Genomic DNA, 21,650 nt, shown 5'->3' on the forward strand with positions numbered 1-21,650 from the left:
TCCCACAGCATTTTTATAATTTTGGGTGAGCTATTCCTTTAACTTACATAAGTGTAAGTCTCCACTGCCTGCGTAGTAACAGCAAATCCTACTGTGAATGTTTAAGATGTTAATACACAGAATCAGAAAAGCTGTTAATTCTGTTAATTCCAGGTTGCAATAGCTCTGCCCTTACACAACCTCATGGAGTTATGAGACCTTTTTACAACACTGTTTAGACTGTTGTGATGCTGCTGTGAACAAGCTGAAAAGATGTTACCGTCTAGACTCACTGTCGAGAGTTCATTATCCTCAGGACTAAAGTGACTACAAGGTGATTTCACAGTTTTCTCTTATAACCACAAAAGAAGACTTGGTTTGTTTTGTTCCATCTTAAAATGTATCAACAGTAATTTAAGTTTCATTAAGTTCACTTAAGACTCATAACATAGGCTATCATTTTCATAACTTTTACACTATAAACGGTGCAGTATTTTGTCCTGTCAAAGGTATAGGCACTTTTTTCCTCCATGAAAATGATTGCATGATGAAAAGAAAAGAAAGAAAAAAACAGTGACGTGTCCGTTCACAAAGGCATCTCTGTTTCATGCTCACAATAATCTTCTTAAAAACAGCGGCTTGTTCGCCAGAGTTCCACATCCAACAGACTTCCAAACACATGCTTTAAAGGACTTCAAGTAGCTGTTATCTTTGATAACAAAATATTGTCACAATACAGGACAATACTTAATAATGTTAAATAATAATATTTAATAGTAGCCTACTTTTTTTCCCCAAGAACTAAACCTATACAGTGTTTTGGTGATGGTATTTGTGCATTTAGTTTTCTTTCTTTACATGTTTTATATATATTTTTTTGATCTTAATATAATTAGACTCTCTAAAGCACACACTCTTGCTAGTTTATTCAATTTGTCTTCTAACAGTGTCCAACAATGCATATACATACATCACAAGACAGTACTGTCATTTTTTGTTCTCTAAATCATAAACTTTTCCACCAGTTTCATTTTTCCAAAACATCTCATTCTGTGGTGGAAGTATTAGTGGTGGAAATGACATAAAAACAGGGAATACAATGACACTAATTTCCTTCATTTTTCTAAGGTTAATATTTATACAAATTTCAGCTTGATTGTTAATAACACAATACAAATATTTGGTTCACATATCTCATATATCATCTCAAGTATAACATCTTCACTGACACTGTCTCCTAAGTAAACGTTAAACAAACAAACAAACAAACATTTACTACGTTTTTACTCTTGTCAACATTTTTAAGTCAAAACGTTGTAATAAAGGATGAAAAGTGGCTATTATGGGAAGAATTTGACGTAATGAAGAAAGCGCTGTTCAGTGAGGTGAGAGAGAGAGAGAGAGAGAGAGAGAGAGATGCAGCGCCTTTATAAACGCATGTGACGTCAGTATAGTGGCGCAGCCGCGGAGGTGAAGATGGTGCTCATCAAAGAATAGTAAGTGTTACATTTCATTTTTTTAAATGTATTTTATGGACGTTTCTGTTTCGTTATTACACACTGAATAGTTTGTATTGCACTTTACCTATTCTGCTAGAGTCTCTACATAGTTTGCGTGACTTTTAGATGTTGTGCGTTTGTGTGAGAATGTGTGTGTGTGATGCTGGTGAACTCAGGTCTGGCCTACCGGCTCTGACAGCAACTAAACACATGCAGTTGGTCCTCACCTTTACTGTAGCTTTCCTCTATTACATGAAATGGCGAAGAGTTATTATGACATTACAGTCTGCTCATTTGTAACTTTGTCTGCTTGGAAGTTTTGTTTTAAAGGTAGACCGGGGCTAGTTGTCACAGGGACTATATAGGCTATGATGGTTTGAGTCAATAGTCTGCAAATGCTTTTTTTTTTCTCTAGCAGTGGTTATATATAATGTGTGTAAAACTCTTAAATTAGAAATTAGATTTTTATGAATTCTGAAAAAAATAATAATAATAATAATAAAAAAATAATAATTGCACTTGGATAAGTTAACAATAAAAAAGCAACTGAGTGAGTACATCTGAAGTTGCCTTGTAAAGTACATTACAAGGCATATGTACACATATAAACACTTTCTTGTTGTACATTCTTTTCCTTAAAGGTATAGTCCACCCAAAAATGAAAAATTCTCTCATTTATGCCATCCTATTTTATTTCTACTGTAAAGCTAAATAAAATGGACCAAGAATTGCCCTCTGAATATTATAGGTGAATATTTTGTAATTGAAGTTTGAAAGGTGAATGTGGATTATTGAATTTTTAATAATGAAATTGTGTGTGAAATGTTTTCAGTTGAAATATTCACAGCTTAAATATGTTGAATTTCAGCCCCCCAAAATGCAGGCTTTGTCATTTCAGGAAAGTAACCATTAAAATCCAAAGTAAGAAAGAAATGACTGAAATTACGGCTCGCAAGGAATAACAGTTAATTTTATAATGGTTACTTTTCTGAAATGAGACATTCTCGATGACGTATACTGCCGAGAAATGTGACCTCCGGAGGCACAGCCTTCAATATGAGATACAGCTACTGGTATTGCACACAATCTTCATGCAGTCATACAGGCAAAAGTTCACTACAAGAATGAATAAAGTAGCATCAGCAAACTGAAAGTGCAGACAAACAGAAAAGTGTGGTCTACATTATAATATATCTATATATAGCATACACTTTTGATAACTTAAGTATACTGTGCAGCAGTATATATATATATATATATATATATATATATATATAAGAACATACAGGTTTTAAACAACATGAAATGACAGAATTTTCATTTTGGGTGAACTACAGTATCCCCTGTGCCTGTCATGTTCTTGACTCACCAAGAATGCTATGTGTAAATTGTATTGCATTGTCTTTTTTGTCTGTATGTAAGTCTCATTTCAGTATCTCTCGGTGTGTTTCAGCCACATTGTTTTGCCATGCACTGTTGAAGAGGTGAGTTTATTATTGCTTTTATTTTTAAATAGTGCAGCTTGATATAAATCTATACTGCCAAATTCATTTATAAATTCTTTAACTCATGCCTCTGTGAAAGACTGTGAACATAGGTTATAGTTTTACTACAGTAGCATATTGAAGTATTTACAGTAGCATACAGTCAAAAGTCTGGAGACCTACTCTTTTATTAATACTATTTGAATGCCATTGGCCAGCATACTTCAATAAGGCTTTAGTATGGTGGTGTAAGAGGGTTTCCCCATAGCATCAGCTACTTTTTACATCTAAAAAAGCTGCAATTTTAACAGGGGTGTGTATACTTTTTATTACCACTGTACACATGCTGGCCACTTTATTAGGTACACCTGTTTAGCTGCCCATTAACACAAATATTTAATCAGCCAATCACATGGCAGCAACTCAATGCATTTAGGCATGTAGACATGGTCAAGATGATATGGTGAAGTTCAAACTGAGCATCAGAATGAGGAAGAAAGGTGATTTAAATGACTTTGAATGTGGCATGGTTGTTGGTGCCAGACGGCCTGGTCTCAGTATTTCAGAAACTGCTGTTCTGCTGGGATTTTCACGCACATTCATCTCTAAAGTTTTCAGAGAATGTCCAGTGAGTGGCAGTTCTGTGGGCAAAAATGCCTTGTTGATTTCAGAGGTCAGAGTAGAATGGCCATTCTGGTTCAAGCTGATAGAAAGGCAACAGTAACTCAAATAACCACTTGTTACAACCGAGGTTCAGAAGAGCATCTCTGAACTCACAACACATCGAACCTTGAAGCAGATGGGCTACAGTAGCAGAAGACCACACCTGGTGCCACTCCTGTCAGCTAAGAACAGGAAACTGAGACTACAATTCACATGGGCTCACCAAAATTGGACAATAGAAGATTACAAATAACGTTGCCTGGTCTGATGAGTCTCAATTTCTGCTGTGACATTCAGGTGGTAGGGTCAGAATTTGGTGTAAACAACATTAAAGCATGGATCCATCCTGCCTTGCATCAACGGTTCAGGCTGGTGATGGTGGTGTAATGATGAGGGGGATATTATCTTCGCCCCTTAGTACCAATTGAGCATCATTTAAATGCCACAGCCTACCTGAGTATTGTTGCTGACCATGTCCATCCCTTTATGACCACATCTTCTGATGACATCTTCCAGCACAAAGCTCAAATCATCTCAAACTGGTCTCTTGAACATGACAATGAGTTCACTATACTCAAATGGCCTCCACAGTCACCAGATTCAGTAAGCAGTATGGTAGAATCCATTCTGAACATAGCCTAAATGTTGTTGGCTGTTATGGTTTGTTTCAGTATCAAGTAGGGCAGCTGTACTCTGTGGCAGAAGCCAGCAAGAATGAGACTGGCGGAGGAGAGGGCATAGAGATATTGAAGAATGAGCCCTATGAAAAGGATGGCGAGAAAGGACAGTATACGCACAAAATCTACCATCTCAAAAGGTATGTACATATGAAGATGTGGGTGTACCTGTATGCGTACCAGTGATGACTTCACAAGAAGCCTGGCTTTCAGTACAATTTGACAACATATTCATTTGAACATCATTGGTGTTTTTCATTCTGTATGTTCTGCTGCCCAGCAAAGTACCAGGCTTTGTAAAGGTGATTGCTCCTGAAGGCTCGCTTGTGTTCCATGAAAAGGCCTGGAATGCCTACCCTTACTGCAGAACAAGTGGGTGGAAAACTTTGAAACAAGCTTATCGGTTATGCATCACAGACTGTCAGGTTAGAGATGTGCACAGTAAAGATATGCACCACCCAGTGAAATGAATGCTTTAAAATGGTTAATTATTAAGTCATATCATACATTTTTTGGCATCATCAGTTAATTTCTATTCTAAACATTCAACCTCAAGTAAGTTGCACTTTCTTTATGTATGATTAATCATGTTTCAGATATATCATATAGATACTTAAGATAACCGGTTGTAATTCTAATTCATTGGTGTAACCTCTAATCATATCTGTTCTTTCTCGTTTTTGCAATACATGTTTGCCACAGTTGTAACGGTAAGTGCATTGAAAACTGTTTGTTGGTTGTATTAAATTAAATGGCCTCTTTTTGTTTATCATGTGTAAGAAATGTCAGATTTCAAAACCCTGTGAAATGGTTTGACAAACACAGTTTTCTTGAAATTGCTTCAAGTGCTTAAGTAAATGTCATTGCATGACATAACCATATTTTGCTGTTTGCTATTGCTATGACAGTGGTCATTCCAAAAGGCATTTTATTGGACAAAAAAATTGCATACACGCATACAAGATGAGTCATTAATATTATTTGGACTTTAAGTTTTATATTTGCAACAAGTTTTAGTCAACTTTTAGGAATGCATTAACATTTAGAGAGCATGCCACAAAGATAATAGATATTGACTAAAAGCCTTGCACGCCATGGCCATCCTGCAAGTACATCAGGCCAAGATGCTTAAACAGTTGCACGAGGGCAGTGCTGACCAGGGACTCATGCAGGAGGCGCGCACTGCTACCGACCTCGCTCTACGGACGACGAAGGTCACTGCATGGTCCCTTGGTCAGGTGATGTCCACTTTGGTGGTCCAGGACCGGCACCTATGGCTAAACCTGCCGAACATGAGGGACTCTGATTGGACTCAGCTCCTCAACTCCCTGTCTCCTAGGCTGGCCTCTTCGGCGACACGGTCGAGAGTTTCAGCCAGCAATTCTCAGCTGCCCAGAAACAGACTGAGGGGATCGAACATATTCTGCCCTGGTGGCCTGCTGATGCCTTCACACCGCTGCTGCCTCAGCCACCTCAGTCTGCTCGGCGATGAGGGCACCCCCCTGCGGCCTCTTCCGCTCCCGCTCGGTCACAGCAGCAGCCTCCACCCAAGCCGCAGCGAGGAGATGGCCGCAGGAAGTCGGCGCAGCCCGCCTCCGCCCCTCCCAAACCTGCCAAGCGCCAGTGGCAATCCTGAGACAGGCAACAGGCGATCCATAGAGATGCCAGCTCTCCAGGAGATGGTAGCAGGACCACTCCTTCCCCTGGAGGAGGGCCGGGTGAGAATCTTTTGTTCTCGTTTTCTTTCTGTTCCGCCCAAATTCTCAATAAAAGAGCTGTTTCCTCTACCTCCGTGTTCCGAAAGGGCGCAGATGACAGTAGGTGACGTAACACCTCGCAGCTCTCATCCCCCTCTTCCTTTGTCGCCAGTAACCAGTCAGAGCCGGCCCGAGAATGCCCAGCCTTCTCACGCCCCCTCTGCTATTATGTGGAATCAGACGCGTCTACACAGTTCACCCTCACTAAGGGACGCTATGCCTCCCATGTCAGGGCCTTCTGTTCCACCTTGCTGCCCCACTGTGGGTACACCTGTAGTTCCTCTGACCCCGCTGGCTCAGTTTCTGGGGGAATGGCTAGAGCTCCCCAGTCCGCCCCGCTGGCACATCCAGTCAATCAATACGATTCAGTTCGCCCGGCGTCCCCCCAGGTTTCAGGATGTTCGCGCTACGATCATGGGCAATTTGATCATACGATCGTGCATTCGTCCTATGGATTGGTTTGCAGCGATCGACCTGAAGGACGCGTACTTTCATGTCTCCACTCTTCCATGACACAGACCGTTCCTGCGGTTTGCTTTCGAGGGGCAGGCATAACAGTACAAGGTTCTCCCATTCGGGTTGTCCCTGTCTCCCCGTGTTTTCAGGAAGGTTGCGGAGGGAGCTCTGGCTCCTCTCAGGGAACAAAGTGTCCGTATCCTCAACTACCTCGATGACTGGCTGATTCTAGCTTACTCTCGAGAACAGTTGTGTTCTGCTGTTCACATCCCGGGCAAGCTCAATTGTGCAGCCGACAAGCTCTCACAACAGCATTCATGCCATGGAGAATGGAGACTCCATCCCCAGATGGTTTAGCTGATTTGGGAACGCTTCGGAGATGCTCAGGTAGACCTGTTTGCCTCTCCGGACACTTCCCACTGCCAGTTGTTTCACTCCCTGACTGAGGGCACCCTCGGCACGGACCCTTTTTACAGCGACCGCAGACATTGTGCAAGATCAGGGAGGACGAGGAGCAGCTCCTCATGGTTGTGCCCTATTGGCCCGGCTGGACCTGGTTCTCCGAACTTGTACTCCTCGCGACAGCCCCTTCCTGGTCAATTCCTCTGAGAAAGGACCTTCTTTCTCAGAGAGGGGGCACCCTCTGGCATCCGCATCTCGATCTTTGGAACCTGCATATATGGGTTTTGGATGGGACGTGGAAGGTTTAGGTACCCTGCCACCTCAAGTGTTAGCTACCATCACTTCGGTTAGAGCCTTGTCTACTAGACAGGCCTGTGCTTTGAAGTGGAACCTCTTTGTAACTTGGTGTTCTTCTCATCAAGATGACCCCTGGAAATGCCGATCAGGTCAGTGCTCTCCTTCCTTCAAGATGGGTTGGAACGAAGGCTGTCTCCTTCCACCCTGAAGGTCTATGTGGCTGCCATTGCGGCTCACCATGATCTCATTGACGGTAAGTCTATTGGGAAGCACGACCTGATCATCAGGTACCTGAGAGGGGCCCTCTTGGGACCTTGCAGTGGTTCTATCTGCGCTGCAGAGAGCTCCTTTTAAGGCTTTGCTCCCAGTAGAGCTGAAGTTTCTTTCTTTAAAAACAGTGCACCTGACGGCTTGGGCATCTTGTTAAGAGGGACGGGGACCTGCAGGCATTATCAATTGATGAAGCATGCCTGGAATTCAGGCTGGCCAACTCTCACGTTATCTTGAGACCCCTGCCTGGATATGTGCCCAAAGTTCCCACCACTCCTTTTAGTAACGAGGGTTACATACATAACCTAGACGTTTCCTGTACTCCACAAGACTGTATTTATTTGATTAAAAACACAGTAAAATGTAATAGTGTAAAAAAATTTCAGCAGCCATAACTCCAGTCTTCAGTGTCACATGATCCTATGATATTAGACTGATTAGAAATAAATAAAATCTTACTGACCCCAACCTTTTGAATGATAGCTGATATAGATCTCATTAATTCACCCCATTTGAAATTGAACCTGCAAACATGATTCTTTGCGACTGAATCTATTTAAGAGATCTTTTAGGAATTTATCTGTTTTGAAATATTAGCCTATATATTATTTTACATTGTATGCACATAGACCTACCATATGGTTATTTACTGTAAAGACAATAATATGTTTTGATTTTTGTTCTCCCAGAATGAGTACATGAAGGATGATTTTTTCATCAAGATTGAGACATGGCACAAACCTGACCTTGGAACACTAGAGAATGTGAGTGCTTTTGTATATATTAAAGGGTTAGTTCACCCAAAAATAAAAATTATGTCATTTATTACTCACCCTCATGCCGTTCCAGACCCGTAAGACCTTCGTTAATCTTCGGAACACAAATTTAGATATTTTTGTTGAAATCCGATGGCTCCGTGAGGCCTACATAGGGAGCAATCAAGATCCATAAAGGTACTAAAAACATATTTAAATCAGTTCATGTGAGTACAGTGGTTCAATATTAATATTATAAAGCGACGAGAATATTTTTGGTGTGGCAAAAAAAAACAAAATAACGACTTATTTAGTGATGGCCGATTTCAAAACACTGCTTCATTAAGCTTCGGAGCATAATGAATCAGATGAATCAGCGTATCAAATCATGATTCGGATCGCGTGTCAAACCGCTGAAATCACGTGACTTTGGCGCTCCGAACCGCTGATTCGACACGCTGATTCATTATACTCCGAAGCTTCCTGAAGCAGTTTTGAAATCGGCCATCACTATATAAGTCGTTATTTTGTTTTTTTTGGCGCACCAAAAATATTCTCGTCGCTTTATAATACTAATATTGAACCACTGTACTCATATGAACTGATTTAAATATGTTTTTAGTACCTTTATGGATCTTGATTGCTCCCTATGTAGGCCTCACGGAGCCATCGGATTTCAACAAAAATATCTCAATTTGTGTTCCGAAGATTAACAAAGGTCTTACGGGTGTGGAACGGCATGAGGGTGAGTAATTAATGACAGAATTTTCATTTTTGGGTGAACTAACCCTTTAACTCGAAAATGTATTCTGTGTTTTCATGAAACATGCAATCTGTGAATTCAGTGGGATCATGAAAGGGAATACTTATTAAACTGGCTACATCCTGAGGTTGGGTAAGGGTCAATGTAAATTATATCAGATCAAATTCCATTTTAAACATTATCATTAGGGTGAACGATATACCAGTAGACACGATAAACTGATAGAAAATTGACAAATAAATTTTGGATTATTGTTTATATTGATTATTATTTGGATAGCTTCTCCTCTAAACTTCTCCTATAACTTCTCGTCTTCTTCCTCTAAATAATGAATAACAGGTACACAAATTGGACAGTTCTACATGGAAGTCTGTGGAGGTCACACCCATTGACATTGCAGACAAAGAACAAGTAGCCCCTGGTGTAAGTACCCTGTTTTATTGAGCTGCTACACTCAATATAATTACAAACAGAAATAAATCTTCCTATTTGAACATCTGTTACATATTTAATCATCAGGGTTCCCATGAGCAAAGAAAACCTGGGATTAACAAGGAATTTTACAGGTGTGATTTCCTGAAAAAGTTGTCAAAATTAATAAATTCTCTATTCTTTATAAACATATTACAAAGAATACTCTGTAGCTGATGAAATATTATAGACTACAGTGAAACTTGCTTGCAAGCCAGCCAGCATGATAACATCAGTCAGTCTGTTGAGCGTAACAGACTCATCAGGTGGAAAAAATGTCATAACGGTTTCCAATGGGACATCTTCAAATGTCAAGATGTTTTTGTCTTATTAGTGTTCAAATGTTTTGAATTATTCTGTTAGATAAAGTACTATAGTGTATTATTTACATGTATGCATTTGGCAGACCTTTTTATTCAAAGCGACTTATTGCATCGAAGATATACATTTTATCAGTTCATGCATTCCTTGGGAAAAAACCCATGACACTGACATTGCTAGCAGGCTGATTTGTACACTGTATCCCCCCTCCCCACTTCTTTATTTCCGTATTTCCAATTTGTTTACTATGCATCAATACAAGTATGACTTTTTTAGGACCATTTAGCCTTTCCCAATCTTGTTTTTCCCAGTTTTCATTCACATAACATCAAGTGCAACAAAATGAATCACCAAATTTGGCACCATTCTGATGAAGTAAAAAACTGTGTAAAACTGTTTTTTTTTTTTTGGGGTAGAGATAACAACCAAAGACTACCAGAGGTTAAATCCATGTGTCTATCGTGCATTGTTTTCCTAAATCCACCGGGTGGTACTGTAGTGCTTGGGCTCCTCATCGCTGCTTCCAACTATATTTATTATACTTTTTTCAAGGTTTCAGAGGCTTTTGAGGCCCTTAACCTGCTCAAAAACTCATGAGATTTTTCACACACATCAGAGTCCTGACAAAAGGTAGCACACGGAAGTGGCAGATAATCTGACATCAGTTTATTTGCATGCAGATGTCCTACAGGAGTCTGCAATGAGCCATGGGGGATGAAATGAAAACTACGGCAAAAGCTGTCAAAAATGCTTGTGCTTGAAGCAAGGCACTGCTTTCTTTTTACATGCGAGAAGCTCCTGATCTTGTGTTTTCAGTGTCTCAAAACGGCTCAGTTTGCATTAGTGGTGCTCCACACAAACTCCATCTCTGCAAGTGCTGTGTGTATATATATATATAATATATATATATATATATATATATATATATATATTATATATTATATAATAAATATATATATATATATATATATATACTTTAGATTTTGCTTCTAACTAATAATTTTATTAAGTAAAGTTGACAAATATAAGAAAGCAAGACCAATTTAACAAGGTCTTCGGTTTCAAGAATCATGTGTGAGGGTGGAAAATAACTTTAATGTAATGCCCTCTCTGCCATTGATTAGCTAGTTAAGAGTGTTTGTGTGAGGGGAAAGTGGGATTATGGTCTAATGAAGCAGTTTTCTCTGGTGTCCTGGCTGTCCGAGTCTTTGGGCCCTATCAGACTCTGGCCTCAGGCATGGCTGCAGGCATTGTGCTGAGAACCGTGAGTTGGGTTCGAGTAATTAAGGGCTTATATAGCCTGGCACACAAACAAACCTCTGCTTTACATGAATTCACACCAAGCATTGTTACCGTATCATCACGCTTTGGCCTCCAGACAGCACACTTGGTATTAAACAGGTCGGTTTGTTCTCAGTGTGACAGTGTGTGTGTGTGTGTGTGTGTGTGTGTGTGCGCTCACACAAACCCTCAATGCCTGTTTGCCTCACTAACTGTACAGAAACTGAGAAGTTGTTATTTCGCCGGAGGCGTATCATGATTTATTTACAATTGCGAGACCCTGGAGGTCCAGTTAAAATTAAATGCTTTTCGTCCATTTATTTTACCAGCAGCTGTTTTTCTCACCATCTCTCCCAGTTTCCACCGTCTCAGGTTTATTAAGTCTATTTTTTGTTCCCTGTTTTTTCTTAACTTCTTGCTTCACTGCATCTGTCCTTGAATACTTTTTAATGACTTGGGCTCTATTAGGCATAACCTAAGTCTATATGGGCGTACTTGACTCAAGTTTTGACATATATTCCCTGATGAATCTGCTTACTAAGGGTTTAAATTTTGCAGTTTTGAAGAGTAAATAAACTCTTCAAAAAAAGTGCAGCAGCTTTCCAAATGTATATTGATTAAGAATGTGAGTATCCACAAAATGAAGGTAGTTATAGTTAATTCACTGATGTTGATGATCAAATCTAATTCACAAAATTTTTTATACATAAACTAAGCCTAGATTGATTGTCATCTGTTATATGCAGGATTACAAGGCAGATGAGGATCCAGCTATTTTTAAGTCAGTCAAGACCGGCAGAGGACCACTGGGACCCAATTGGATGGTAGGGACCCCTTTTCTCACCCTTCATTTTAAACCCATATGACTCTTTTTATTTTTATTTTTATTTATTTATTTATTTTTTCATGGAATGAAAAATTTAGATGATTTTTCCCCCCCCCAAGCAGTTACAATGAATGAAGTCCAAAGTTTGTGTCACGGTTTTAGTGTCACGGTTTCGGTACTGTTCGGTATGTGCTATGTTCAGTAAAAAATAGGACAATAGTCAAATAAGGATAAACAAAATAAAAAATAATCTGACTACAAGAAACAGCACAAATAAATACATGAGAGCTAAGATACAAATAAAATAACGCTTTACAGGTTTTTCAGGTATCTAACAGCTTTCAGGTTCAGAAATTGAATAAAGTAATCAAATATAAAATAACACTGCATATAAACTTCTTTGAATAGTTAAATAAAGATGAAACATTATTGAAGTTACAAAAGCTTTTCAGTCAAGAGTGATTTCTTCGTGCTTTGTCGTTCGATTAACATTAAAACACAGAGCATGAATATTAGACTGCTGTCCCTTTAAGACATAATTCAAAGATCCAGTACATTGATACTGATACACATGCGCACACATACACATGTTTTTCTCTTAAGACATAACCTACTATGTTTGTTTGGATACTCGCTAAGATGGGCATGTTGACATAATTTTTGAGTGAATTGTACGTTTAGGTGCAAGACTTGAAAGAGAATTTGCACGAGAGTATTTGCGCGCTGTGACGTGGCTCTCCATGTACGCGCTTCGGATGAGTACACACAAATCTCCTCATAGCGCGCGCGAGTTCTCTTTCGCGTCTTACCGATGAATGTTTAAATTGGCAAGGTTTAAATTAGTTTAAACACAGATTGCACTGTGAGATGTTCAGGTCTCACCTGCGCTCGCGTCACGCGCTATCAACACCCGGGTGAAGACGGCGTAAATGACTGGTCATAGAGCATTCGGCACATCATTGAACATTTGTTTACAAGTGACTGTTTTGTCCATGTTCTTTTGATCATCGCTGTTGTAACGTATTGGGAAACTAGAATGCATATCCATCGACTGAAACATACATTAGCCGAATCCGTCTGTCTGTTTTGCACGTTGTTTTCAACAAACCATATTATAGATGCATCGTCAGATTTGGGATGAATTGCGGTGCAAGCGCTTGCCGAACCGTGGGTGGAGAACCGAACGGTTCGATTTTTTACAGCGAACCATCCCACCCCTAATATACATATATAATAGAGGCCAGTTAGTAGTCGCTGTATGAGTAAAACGTCACTCCTCTGATCTCAAGAGACGCTCTAGCGACTAGACTAACACTAGAGGTTGCAGTCTTTAGCCTCCTCGTTAGAGTGTCCGACTCCCACGCCGGAGACCCGGGTTCGAGGCCCGCATAAAGCGGTGCGTGTTTTAAGCATTTTTACATTTATTCCAAAATAATAACTAAAGGCAGTAATAATTTAAACAATATATTTTATTTCTTTTTTATGCTGTTCAGCAGTTCTTTTTAACAGTCAACTTTTTTTGGCTCATCAGTCATCATGCTCTGTAAACACTGTTCACAGATATAAAGATGTACCTTTAATTTCATTTGCTCCCTAAAACCCCCCAAAGTTATCATGTTTTCAGGCCGTTTCAAGTTTGATTTTGACGTGACATAAAGCAGTGATATCTAAGTGGGTGAGTTGTTAGTCTTCCCATTAACAGCATTATTTTATTCATTCAGAACGATTCACGAATACACGAACGCGCACGAAAACAAGAGGCGGGATTTATCGCATGAACCACTCATTTCCAACCATAACCAGTCACAGTGTGATGGAGGCACTGCCTCCTCTCATGTGACTTTCCCTTGTTCATTCTCAGTTAACCCCCTGTCAAACGCACCTCACACTTTTGGGGGTCTGTTAAAAGTCAACGGGCTCAGGGGAGGCAAGAGAGACGCAGCGTCTTGCTATAACTTTACCTGCGGGTGTCGCTGTTGAACAGTGTTATTTTAGAAAAACAAGAGATTTATACAATTTTAATGTCACATTTTGTAATTTTTGTGTTGTTTTATTTTTATAATATGGATTATTTTCTCATCTACTTTTTTTGAGGAGGCTCTGCCTCCCTGGCCTCCTTCAGAGGAAACACCCCTGACACACACACACACACACATACACGCACATGTGCACACACACACGCACATGTGCACACACAGCAGGGAGAGATGGGCTGAATGTCAAGGTTTTCAGTGAATAATGATTTCAGTCTGTTCTTCAAATAAAGCTATCACACTTATACACATATAGCACACGGGCGGGTTGTATGGGCCAGCAAAATGTTCATTTTTTTTTTTAGTTAACCTAATTTGTATGGATTTCTTCCTGGTCTTGTGAATTTAAACAACAGTGCAATCTAAAATAATAGTTCAGTAAAAAAGTACAGTGCTATTTCTGCAATGACCTCTGTGTAAATTACGAATGAGTGTATTAGTGGAAGTGTTTTGCAGTTAAGAACTAATGAAGATGAATCACTCCGCTTTGATGGACCGTAAAAGGCATCACAGTGATTGGCACAAACTAAGACATGTGCGTGTCCACATGAATAAGAGCTGTCTTCACTTGTGTGTATTGAAGATTAGATTAATCTTCACAAGGCTTGTTAGATTGTGGAGCACCCAAAATGTGTTTTTGCCAATTATTGCCTCATCTATTCTGGAGATCTTCTAAGAAAAGCATCTGCATAATTTATCCATACTGTAATTATTTGATTTTAGGACCTCTGTACTGTTTAAGTGTTTAAGTTAAAATTTTAATTTCTGCATGGTCGACAGAGCTTCATTAATTTATGTTTGAAACCTCACAGAAAGAACTGGTTAATAATCCTGACTGCCCACGAATGTGTGCTTACAAGCTTGTCACGGTCAAGTTTAAATGGTGGGGCCTGCAGAACAGGGTAGAAAGCTTCATTCACAAGGTAAGATCTCCAGAAATGCATTAACTCATATGTATTAGAAGTGGTTTTAATTTAATACCATCTAAAGTGAATTATTATTGTATATTAAGAATAAAACTCTACCAAATTTCACTTTTCTGAGATATTTGTTATAAATAATTGTAACATTTTAAAGGGATAGTTCACCCAAAAATGAAAATTCTGTCATTTTCTCCCCCTCAAGTTGTTTCAAACCTGTATAAATGTCTTTGTTCTGCTGTACACAAAGGAAGACATTTGGAAGAATGTTTGTAACCAAGCAGATCTCGCCCCCCATTGACTACCATATTAGGAAAAAAATAATACTATGGTAGTCAATGGGGGACGAGATCTGCTTGGTTACGTTCATTCTGAACTATCCTTTTAATGTTGACATTCTATTTAAAATTTTACTATATAATTAGAGTAAGTGTAATTCTATCATGTAAATGTACTGTGTGTCTGGATTGGGTTATAATTCTGTGGTATAGTTTGGGATTTATGTGTCATTTACTAAGCAAGAGAAGAGAATCTTCACCAACTTCCACCGGCAGCTGTTCTGCTGGATTGATAAGTGGGTAGAGCTCAACATGGAGGATATCAGAAGGATGGAAGAGGAGACACAGAAAGAGCTGGAGGAGGTGCGTATACTCATACACATTTACACATTACACAGATTGTGCTAAATCTGTAGTCAAACCCTGACTTAGCTGTCACGTAGAAAAGTGCTGGTTAGTATGATTTTTTTTTTTTTTTATGTAGATAAGGAATGTTGTTTTAGGAGATATTTTCTCCCAGAATTCTTTTCAGGGTTTATAACTTTTGTAGGGGTGTACAATACATCTGCCATAATAAGCTTTTTTTTTTTTTTTTTAATATAATAATTTAATATTATAAAACATAGCATAAAATGATGTTCCTTGAGGATCACTTATAATGTTAATAACATTTTTATCACACACAAAAAAATATATGCAGAAAAATTATTATTTTCAACCCTCATTCTGACCCTCTGTCAGAATGATATGCTTTTTAAGGGGCGGCTCCTTTAAGACTTGTCAGTAAACAGCCACTGTTATGATTGTTTAATAATCATAACCCCCCTCCCTCACTATTGCATGTGAGTACATTTACAGTCAAATCATTATGAATTTGTTTACTTATTATTTTACTACGGTTAGCTGCTGTCAGGTCCAATACAGTTGGCTGCTTCAGCATTCAACGGGTTTTTTTACAAACTCTCCATTACATATGGAGCCCCGCACATGACATGCAAGAAAAAAAATTAAATCATGCGCACGATTTACTATTTCGTTCCCTTGATTTACTAAATCGTGCGCACGATTTACTAATTCGTTCCCTCGATTTACTAAATCGTGCGCACGATTTACTATTTCGTTCCCTCGATTTATAAAACATGCGCATGATTTATAAATCGAGGGAACGAAATAGTAAATCGTGCACACAATTTAGCCTACTATTTTTTTTCTGCATGTCATGTCCGGGGCTCCGTAATTACATGTGCCTTGTTTACAAAAAAGCTGCAGTCAAATGCTCTGAACAAACATATAATCTTTAGACTCAATCCAGGACGTTATTAAAAATAAACCATCCACTTGTTTCTGATGCTGGGATCCTTCTGAACTCTGTACAGTGACGCAAACAAGCTGGTTAAACAGGATGCGTCAAAGCAGACATTCTTTTACTCTTCCATTTGTCCTGTTGTCGACAGACTCGTGCGTGGAGCGTGTCAGAAATTGAGTGGGTATCTGTATACTTTATAGTGATTGATTGGTTTTATTTGCTTTTAAAGGCACAATATGTAATTTTTCGCCGGTAGAGGTCGCTTATTCAAAACAAAGGCGTAGCTTGATGACGCCTTGATTTCGCGGAATCATGCGAAGAATGTTCTTCACATCTACAGCTGGTGGAAAAGAATTGGGATGGGACTTGGGCAGAAATCATGTTCTTGGATGAGATTATTAATGTTACTGTAGTATGAAGCAGAGCAGGGCCGAATGTTGTTGGAGCTGAACAAGGCTGCTGGAGTGATTGCTAATGAGAGACGAGCGCGACACACGTCTCGAGAGCAGTGGGGCTTTTATTATGACACAGCCGCTGCTTCCGCTTCTTCCGGTCAAGCGTATGTTGGGTAACGCAGTGAGCGCATGTGGGGTAACAACGCACGGACACAGTCCGTGTCCTGGTTAAAATTGCTTATTTCTCTGGATTTAAACATTCTTGGAAACATTTGAGATAATGTAAGTACACAAGTCAACAAAATATATAACATTGTTCTAGTGGTTTTTGAATACTTTAATCCAAAAATCTTAAAGATTGTGCCTTTAACATGATGCAATGCTCACATTTTGACAGGTGTCCCGTTGAGGCGCTTACCCTTTAACTATCCACTTGACAAAATAATTTGCATTTTTTAAAGAAAGTTTATATTTTTTCTGCAAATCTAACTTCAGCATTAGATTGTAGATTTAAAGGTTTTTAAATTCACTCCAGCATGTCAAAACTATTAGTGTACTAGTTAGTCTTTTGAACGCATCTACAAACTGTAACTGCATCGTACTTGGCTTTGAATCCATATGAAGCTAGTAAAAAGCCAGATTTTGTGCACTGGCCTGTTATCGTTTGCCTAGAGACCACCCACCCTTCAGTATGAATCCAGACAGAACAAAAATAGCATTGTCTTGTGGTGCTTCCAAACCTAGCATGCTTGCAGAGTTTCTTTGGAGTGCAGTCCAAATGCAGTTCTTCTGCCATCCACTGACGAATAATGGCTAGATGAAAGCAGAAGGGAGAGGGAAAGAAAAGAAATTGGAAAGAAAGATGAGATGAAATTGAGCAGATGGAGGTATTTAGTTTTTCATAACCCTTGATGGAGTTGTCCAAAGAATTGAATTTCAGATGTATCAATATTCAGATATATGTTGCAAATTTATTTATTTATTCAAATTTATGTATGCAGTGTCTATAAAAGGATTTCGCACAATGTATTGTTGGGTCATTCCAAAATTGGTGGCACATGCTGTCACTCACTTTGAAAATGGCAAAAAATTAAACAATGTACACAGTTTCTTTAGAATGTCTCCTACCTAGTCCACATTATAAAGAAGTCTACAAAATATATTTGTTCCTCATATTATAATGAGGAACAAATGAGGCTCCATGGCTCATCCTTGTCACTAATATGCAAGGAAAAGAAAACAATTAAAAAAGAAATATTTATGCCTAGTAAATTTCCCCAGTTCACTCTGCATTGGCAATAAATAAATAAAATTTGTATATAATACTTCACTTCACATTTTAATCTTGGAATTAGTTTATCACAGTGGAAATGTATCTGCAGAATGTTTTCAACAAGAAGACACTCACCCATTACCAAGTAATAGAATTCCTTCAGAGAGCAATTTTTGTTGTCTGTAGAGGGTGAATGGATAAAAGGTAGAATATCTGGTCCATTGCCTGGGAAAAGAATGTCTGTTATTGACTAACAGTGACTCAGTCCAACCTCTGTGCGACACTAACAGAATCTGCCTGTGGTTTTCTGGGGCTCTAACAGTCTGTGCGCGCTTGATGTGTGTCGAGCATGTGTGGCTTCAACTTCCATGAGGGCTCATTAACATACAAATGGATTTCTGTGCTTGAAAAGCACCTGTGCCATGATTCCAAATGAGGAATGGACGGGTTAGTTCCCACTGCCTTCTGCTCAGCTGATATTAACGTTCGTCTGTTTAAGAATTCTTACCGAGCTCCACCAATTTCAGCCAGTAATTGGCTTTGTTACAATTTGAGCTCAAGGTCCTGAACTCAAGCCTGTTCTTCCTATATGTCATTTGCACAGAAATCCACACACACAAAAAGAGTTTGGAATGTTTTTGAAAGACGTCTCTATACTCATTAAGGCTGCATATATTTGATAAAAAAAAATACAATAAAACAGTAATATTGTGAAATTTTATTACAGTTTAAAGGAACTGCTTTCTATTTGAATGTTTTTAAAATGTAATTTATTACTGTGATGCAAAGCTGAATTTTCAGCATCATTACTCCAGTTCTGTCCTGACAACTCTTGGAGAGATTGGCATGGTAATGGATATGGCAATGTTAATGTATTTGGTCTTGGTGGAATAGATCTGCTACGCTGCTGCTGCTGCTGCAGAGCCAATACATTCAAAAACATTGCTGTGAGCATGCTGCACATATAACATACATGAAATAACCCCTGTAGCAGATCTATACAGGTGGAGCTGGGGAAGGTGGAGAGTTTCTGAAAGCGCGCTGCAGACTGCTAACAGCAAACACTACCAGTATTTGAATATTGAGCCGCAGCTCATTGGCCGCTGATGCAGAAGCAATCAATCACCTGCACTATGTGGATAGCGATTTCCTTCAGAAATCATTCTAATATGCTGATTTGGTGCTCAAGAAACATTTTCTTATTAATATCAATGCTGAAATCAGTTGTGCTGCTATATATTTTTGGTGGAAACTGTGATAGAATTCCATTCAAAAGCTTGGGGTAAGTATGAGTTAAAAAAAGAAGAAAGAAATAAATTAATACTTTTAAATTGTGCATTAAATTGAACAAAAGTGACGGTAAAGACAATTATAATGTTACAAACGATTTCTATTTCAAATAAATGCTGTACATTGAACTTTATATTTATCAATTCTATTACGGTTCCCAAAAATATTAAGCAGCAAAAACTGTTTTCAACATTGATGATACGAACCATTATTAATAATTGTGCACCAATAATATTTAAATATATTCAAATAGAAAACTTTTAAATTGTACTAATATTTAACAATATTACTGTTATTACTGTATTTGTGCACTCTAAAAAATGCTGGATTGTTTCAACCATGTTTGGGTAGAATATGGACAAACTCAACCGTTTGGGTTTGTTTATATTTGACCCAAAAATGGGTTAAATAACCCCCAGCACTTTTAGAGTGTGATCAAATAAATGCAGCCTTGTTGAGCATAAAAGACTTCTTTCAAAAACATTGAAAATCGTAATTATTCCAAAATTTTGATATGTACTGTAGTGGTCGTTTTTGTGGCGACTACATAAACCATGACTCTGTCCAAACACAAACATCTCTTTCTACAATTTCTTTTTTAGCTTCGCAAGCAAGGTCAAGTGCGAGGAACCAGTGCGGCTGATGAATGAGACCAACCACGACCACAAAGGCTGTGGATAGTAAACCTGTCCTCAAGAAGAGAGACAACATTGACCTGTCCAAATCAAAGCAATTCAACCAATCCCATTAGATTTACTCAATCATGAGCTCTACATTTAGATTTATTACTGATATTTTAGATATAAACTTCTCTCCCCCATGTGCCTTTATCACAAATGCTGAAAGCGCTTTTTTTTTTTTTTTTTGGTCTTGTTCATTCACTTGATCATTTAAAGCAGTTTTCCAGCCATTTCCCTCAGGGCAGGGCCAGGCTTTACCGTTAACTTCCTTCACTCTTGTCTTGTCCTGCCTGGGCTTTATTAAGAACTGACTTTGGGAACATACCATTTCCAAACACTCTTCGCTCCAAAGAACACTATTGTACAAGCATATATATATATACACACAGATTGGCAAACACTCCCAGGTGTGAATTACTGTATGGTGATTTCCCCTAAGATGTTTAAGGTTGAAGATTGCTTTCAGTGCGTTTAATCGCATGCTTCTTTTCAAAATCTGTTGTAACAATGGCCTTTTGGAATATTACAGATAGTGTTCAAAGTGTTCAAAGATTATGTTCTATGCTAAAGAAGATTAACCAAAAATGAACATTTTGTCATTTACTTCAGCAGAGGTTGGAATGACTTAAGAGTGAATAAATCTTAAGACTTAAAGTGAATAAAAAAAGTAAATATTTTCAAGAGGGCTGTATTACGTGAACGTTATTAAAGATCCAGTGTTACAGAACATTTGTCAAGGTACTTTTACACTGTTTTCAGGATATGTTCCTTCATGCCTGTACTGACTTGTCCTGCCTTATTATTTTTTTCTCTGTGTATGAAAAGTATCTTTTACCTCATTTAAAACTCTTAAACTAGTCAGTTTCCAACTGGCAAAAAAAAAAATAAAAAAATTGTAATGTAATGCTGGATGCATTTAGAATACAAAAGCAGTATTTTTAAGCTAGTGTAACATGATAGCATAAATAACTGTTGAATCAAAACATGAAATCCTCCATCTAAAACCTGCCTACAGAGTTTAATATCCTGTAATGATCGAGCTCTGCCATATTTTGTGTTTGCAAACTGCGTTTAAATATAGTTGAATATTGTTATAAAGATTAAATGAGTTTCGAAGGGGCACCTTTTATAACGTTACTGTCTATGCGATGGTTATATTTAAATTTCGCAAGCACTTGCTGTCAAATATACCTGCTTGGATGATCATTTTTCTTGTTTTTTTTTTTTTTTTTACATTCCTACTGGTGGGAGAATAAGCAGTAACCTTTTACTCTCATGAACTCTGAGTACTGTATTTCTTGACTTCAGACAAATGTGTTATCAGAGAGAGAGAGAAAAAAAAGAAATAGTGTATTGGGACTAGTTATAGACAATATCAAATCAAGTGTTTAGTTCAGAAATCTACTGTTTAATGCTTATAGGAATTAAAACGTGATTTTGAATGCATGTGTAAATGCATCTGAAATTCAAAACAGTGAGAATGTTGTTTTTGTGTGTGTTTAAAGATAATGAAACATAGTTGATTAAATTTCAACATAATTTTGCCTCATCATCTCATTAGTTATTTTTGTGAA

General features: G+C 38.4%; 1 protein-coding gene across 2 annotated transcripts; it reads left to right on the plus strand.

The window, feature by feature from the left end:
- The first annotated feature begins 1,174 nt into the window (after positions 1-1,174).
- LOC127513648 (phosphatidylinositol transfer protein beta isoform) lies at positions 1,175-21,650 on the plus strand. Of its 2 annotated transcripts, XM_051895655.1 has the most exons (11): positions 1,175-1,475; positions 2,932-2,962; positions 4,297-4,442; positions 4,583-4,674; positions 5,005-5,012; positions 8,174-8,248; positions 9,342-9,425; positions 11,822-11,899; positions 14,747-14,857; positions 15,373-15,495; positions 19,999-21,650. In XM_051895655.1, exons 1-11 carry the CDS (start codon positions 1,456-1,458, stop codon positions 20,044-20,046), a joined length of 816 nt encoding a protein of 271 aa, XP_051751615.1. In that variant the 5' UTR covers positions 1,175-1,455; the 3' UTR covers positions 20,047-21,650. The 2 variants fall into 2 exon arrangements, 1 of the variants encoding a protein (XP_051751615.1); XR_007930451.1 differs by lacking the exons at positions 1,175-1,475; positions 2,932-2,962; positions 4,297-4,442; ... (3 more) ...; positions 15,373-15,495; positions 19,999-21,650 and having other exon boundaries at positions 4,774-8,248.

This window comes from Ctenopharyngodon idella, chromosome 5 (assembly GCF_019924925.1).
Source record: "Ctenopharyngodon idella isolate HZGC_01 chromosome 5, HZGC01, whole genome shotgun sequence".
In the NCBI taxonomy this organism is placed as follows: Eukaryota; Metazoa; Chordata; class Actinopteri; order Cypriniformes; family Xenocyprididae; genus Ctenopharyngodon; species Ctenopharyngodon idella.

Coding starts and splice junctions, on each gene's coding strand:
- LOC127513648 (XM_051895655.1), top strand. CDS start 1,456: ATGGTGCTCATCAAAGAATA. Junction 1,476..2,931: donor ATGGTGCTCATCAAAGAATA/GTAAGTGTTACA, acceptor GGTGTGTTTCAG/CCACATTGTTTTGCCATGCA. Junction 15,496..19,998: donor CACAGAAAGAGCTGGAGGAG/GTGCGTATACTC, acceptor TTTCTTTTTTAG/CTTCGCAAGCAAGGTCAAGT.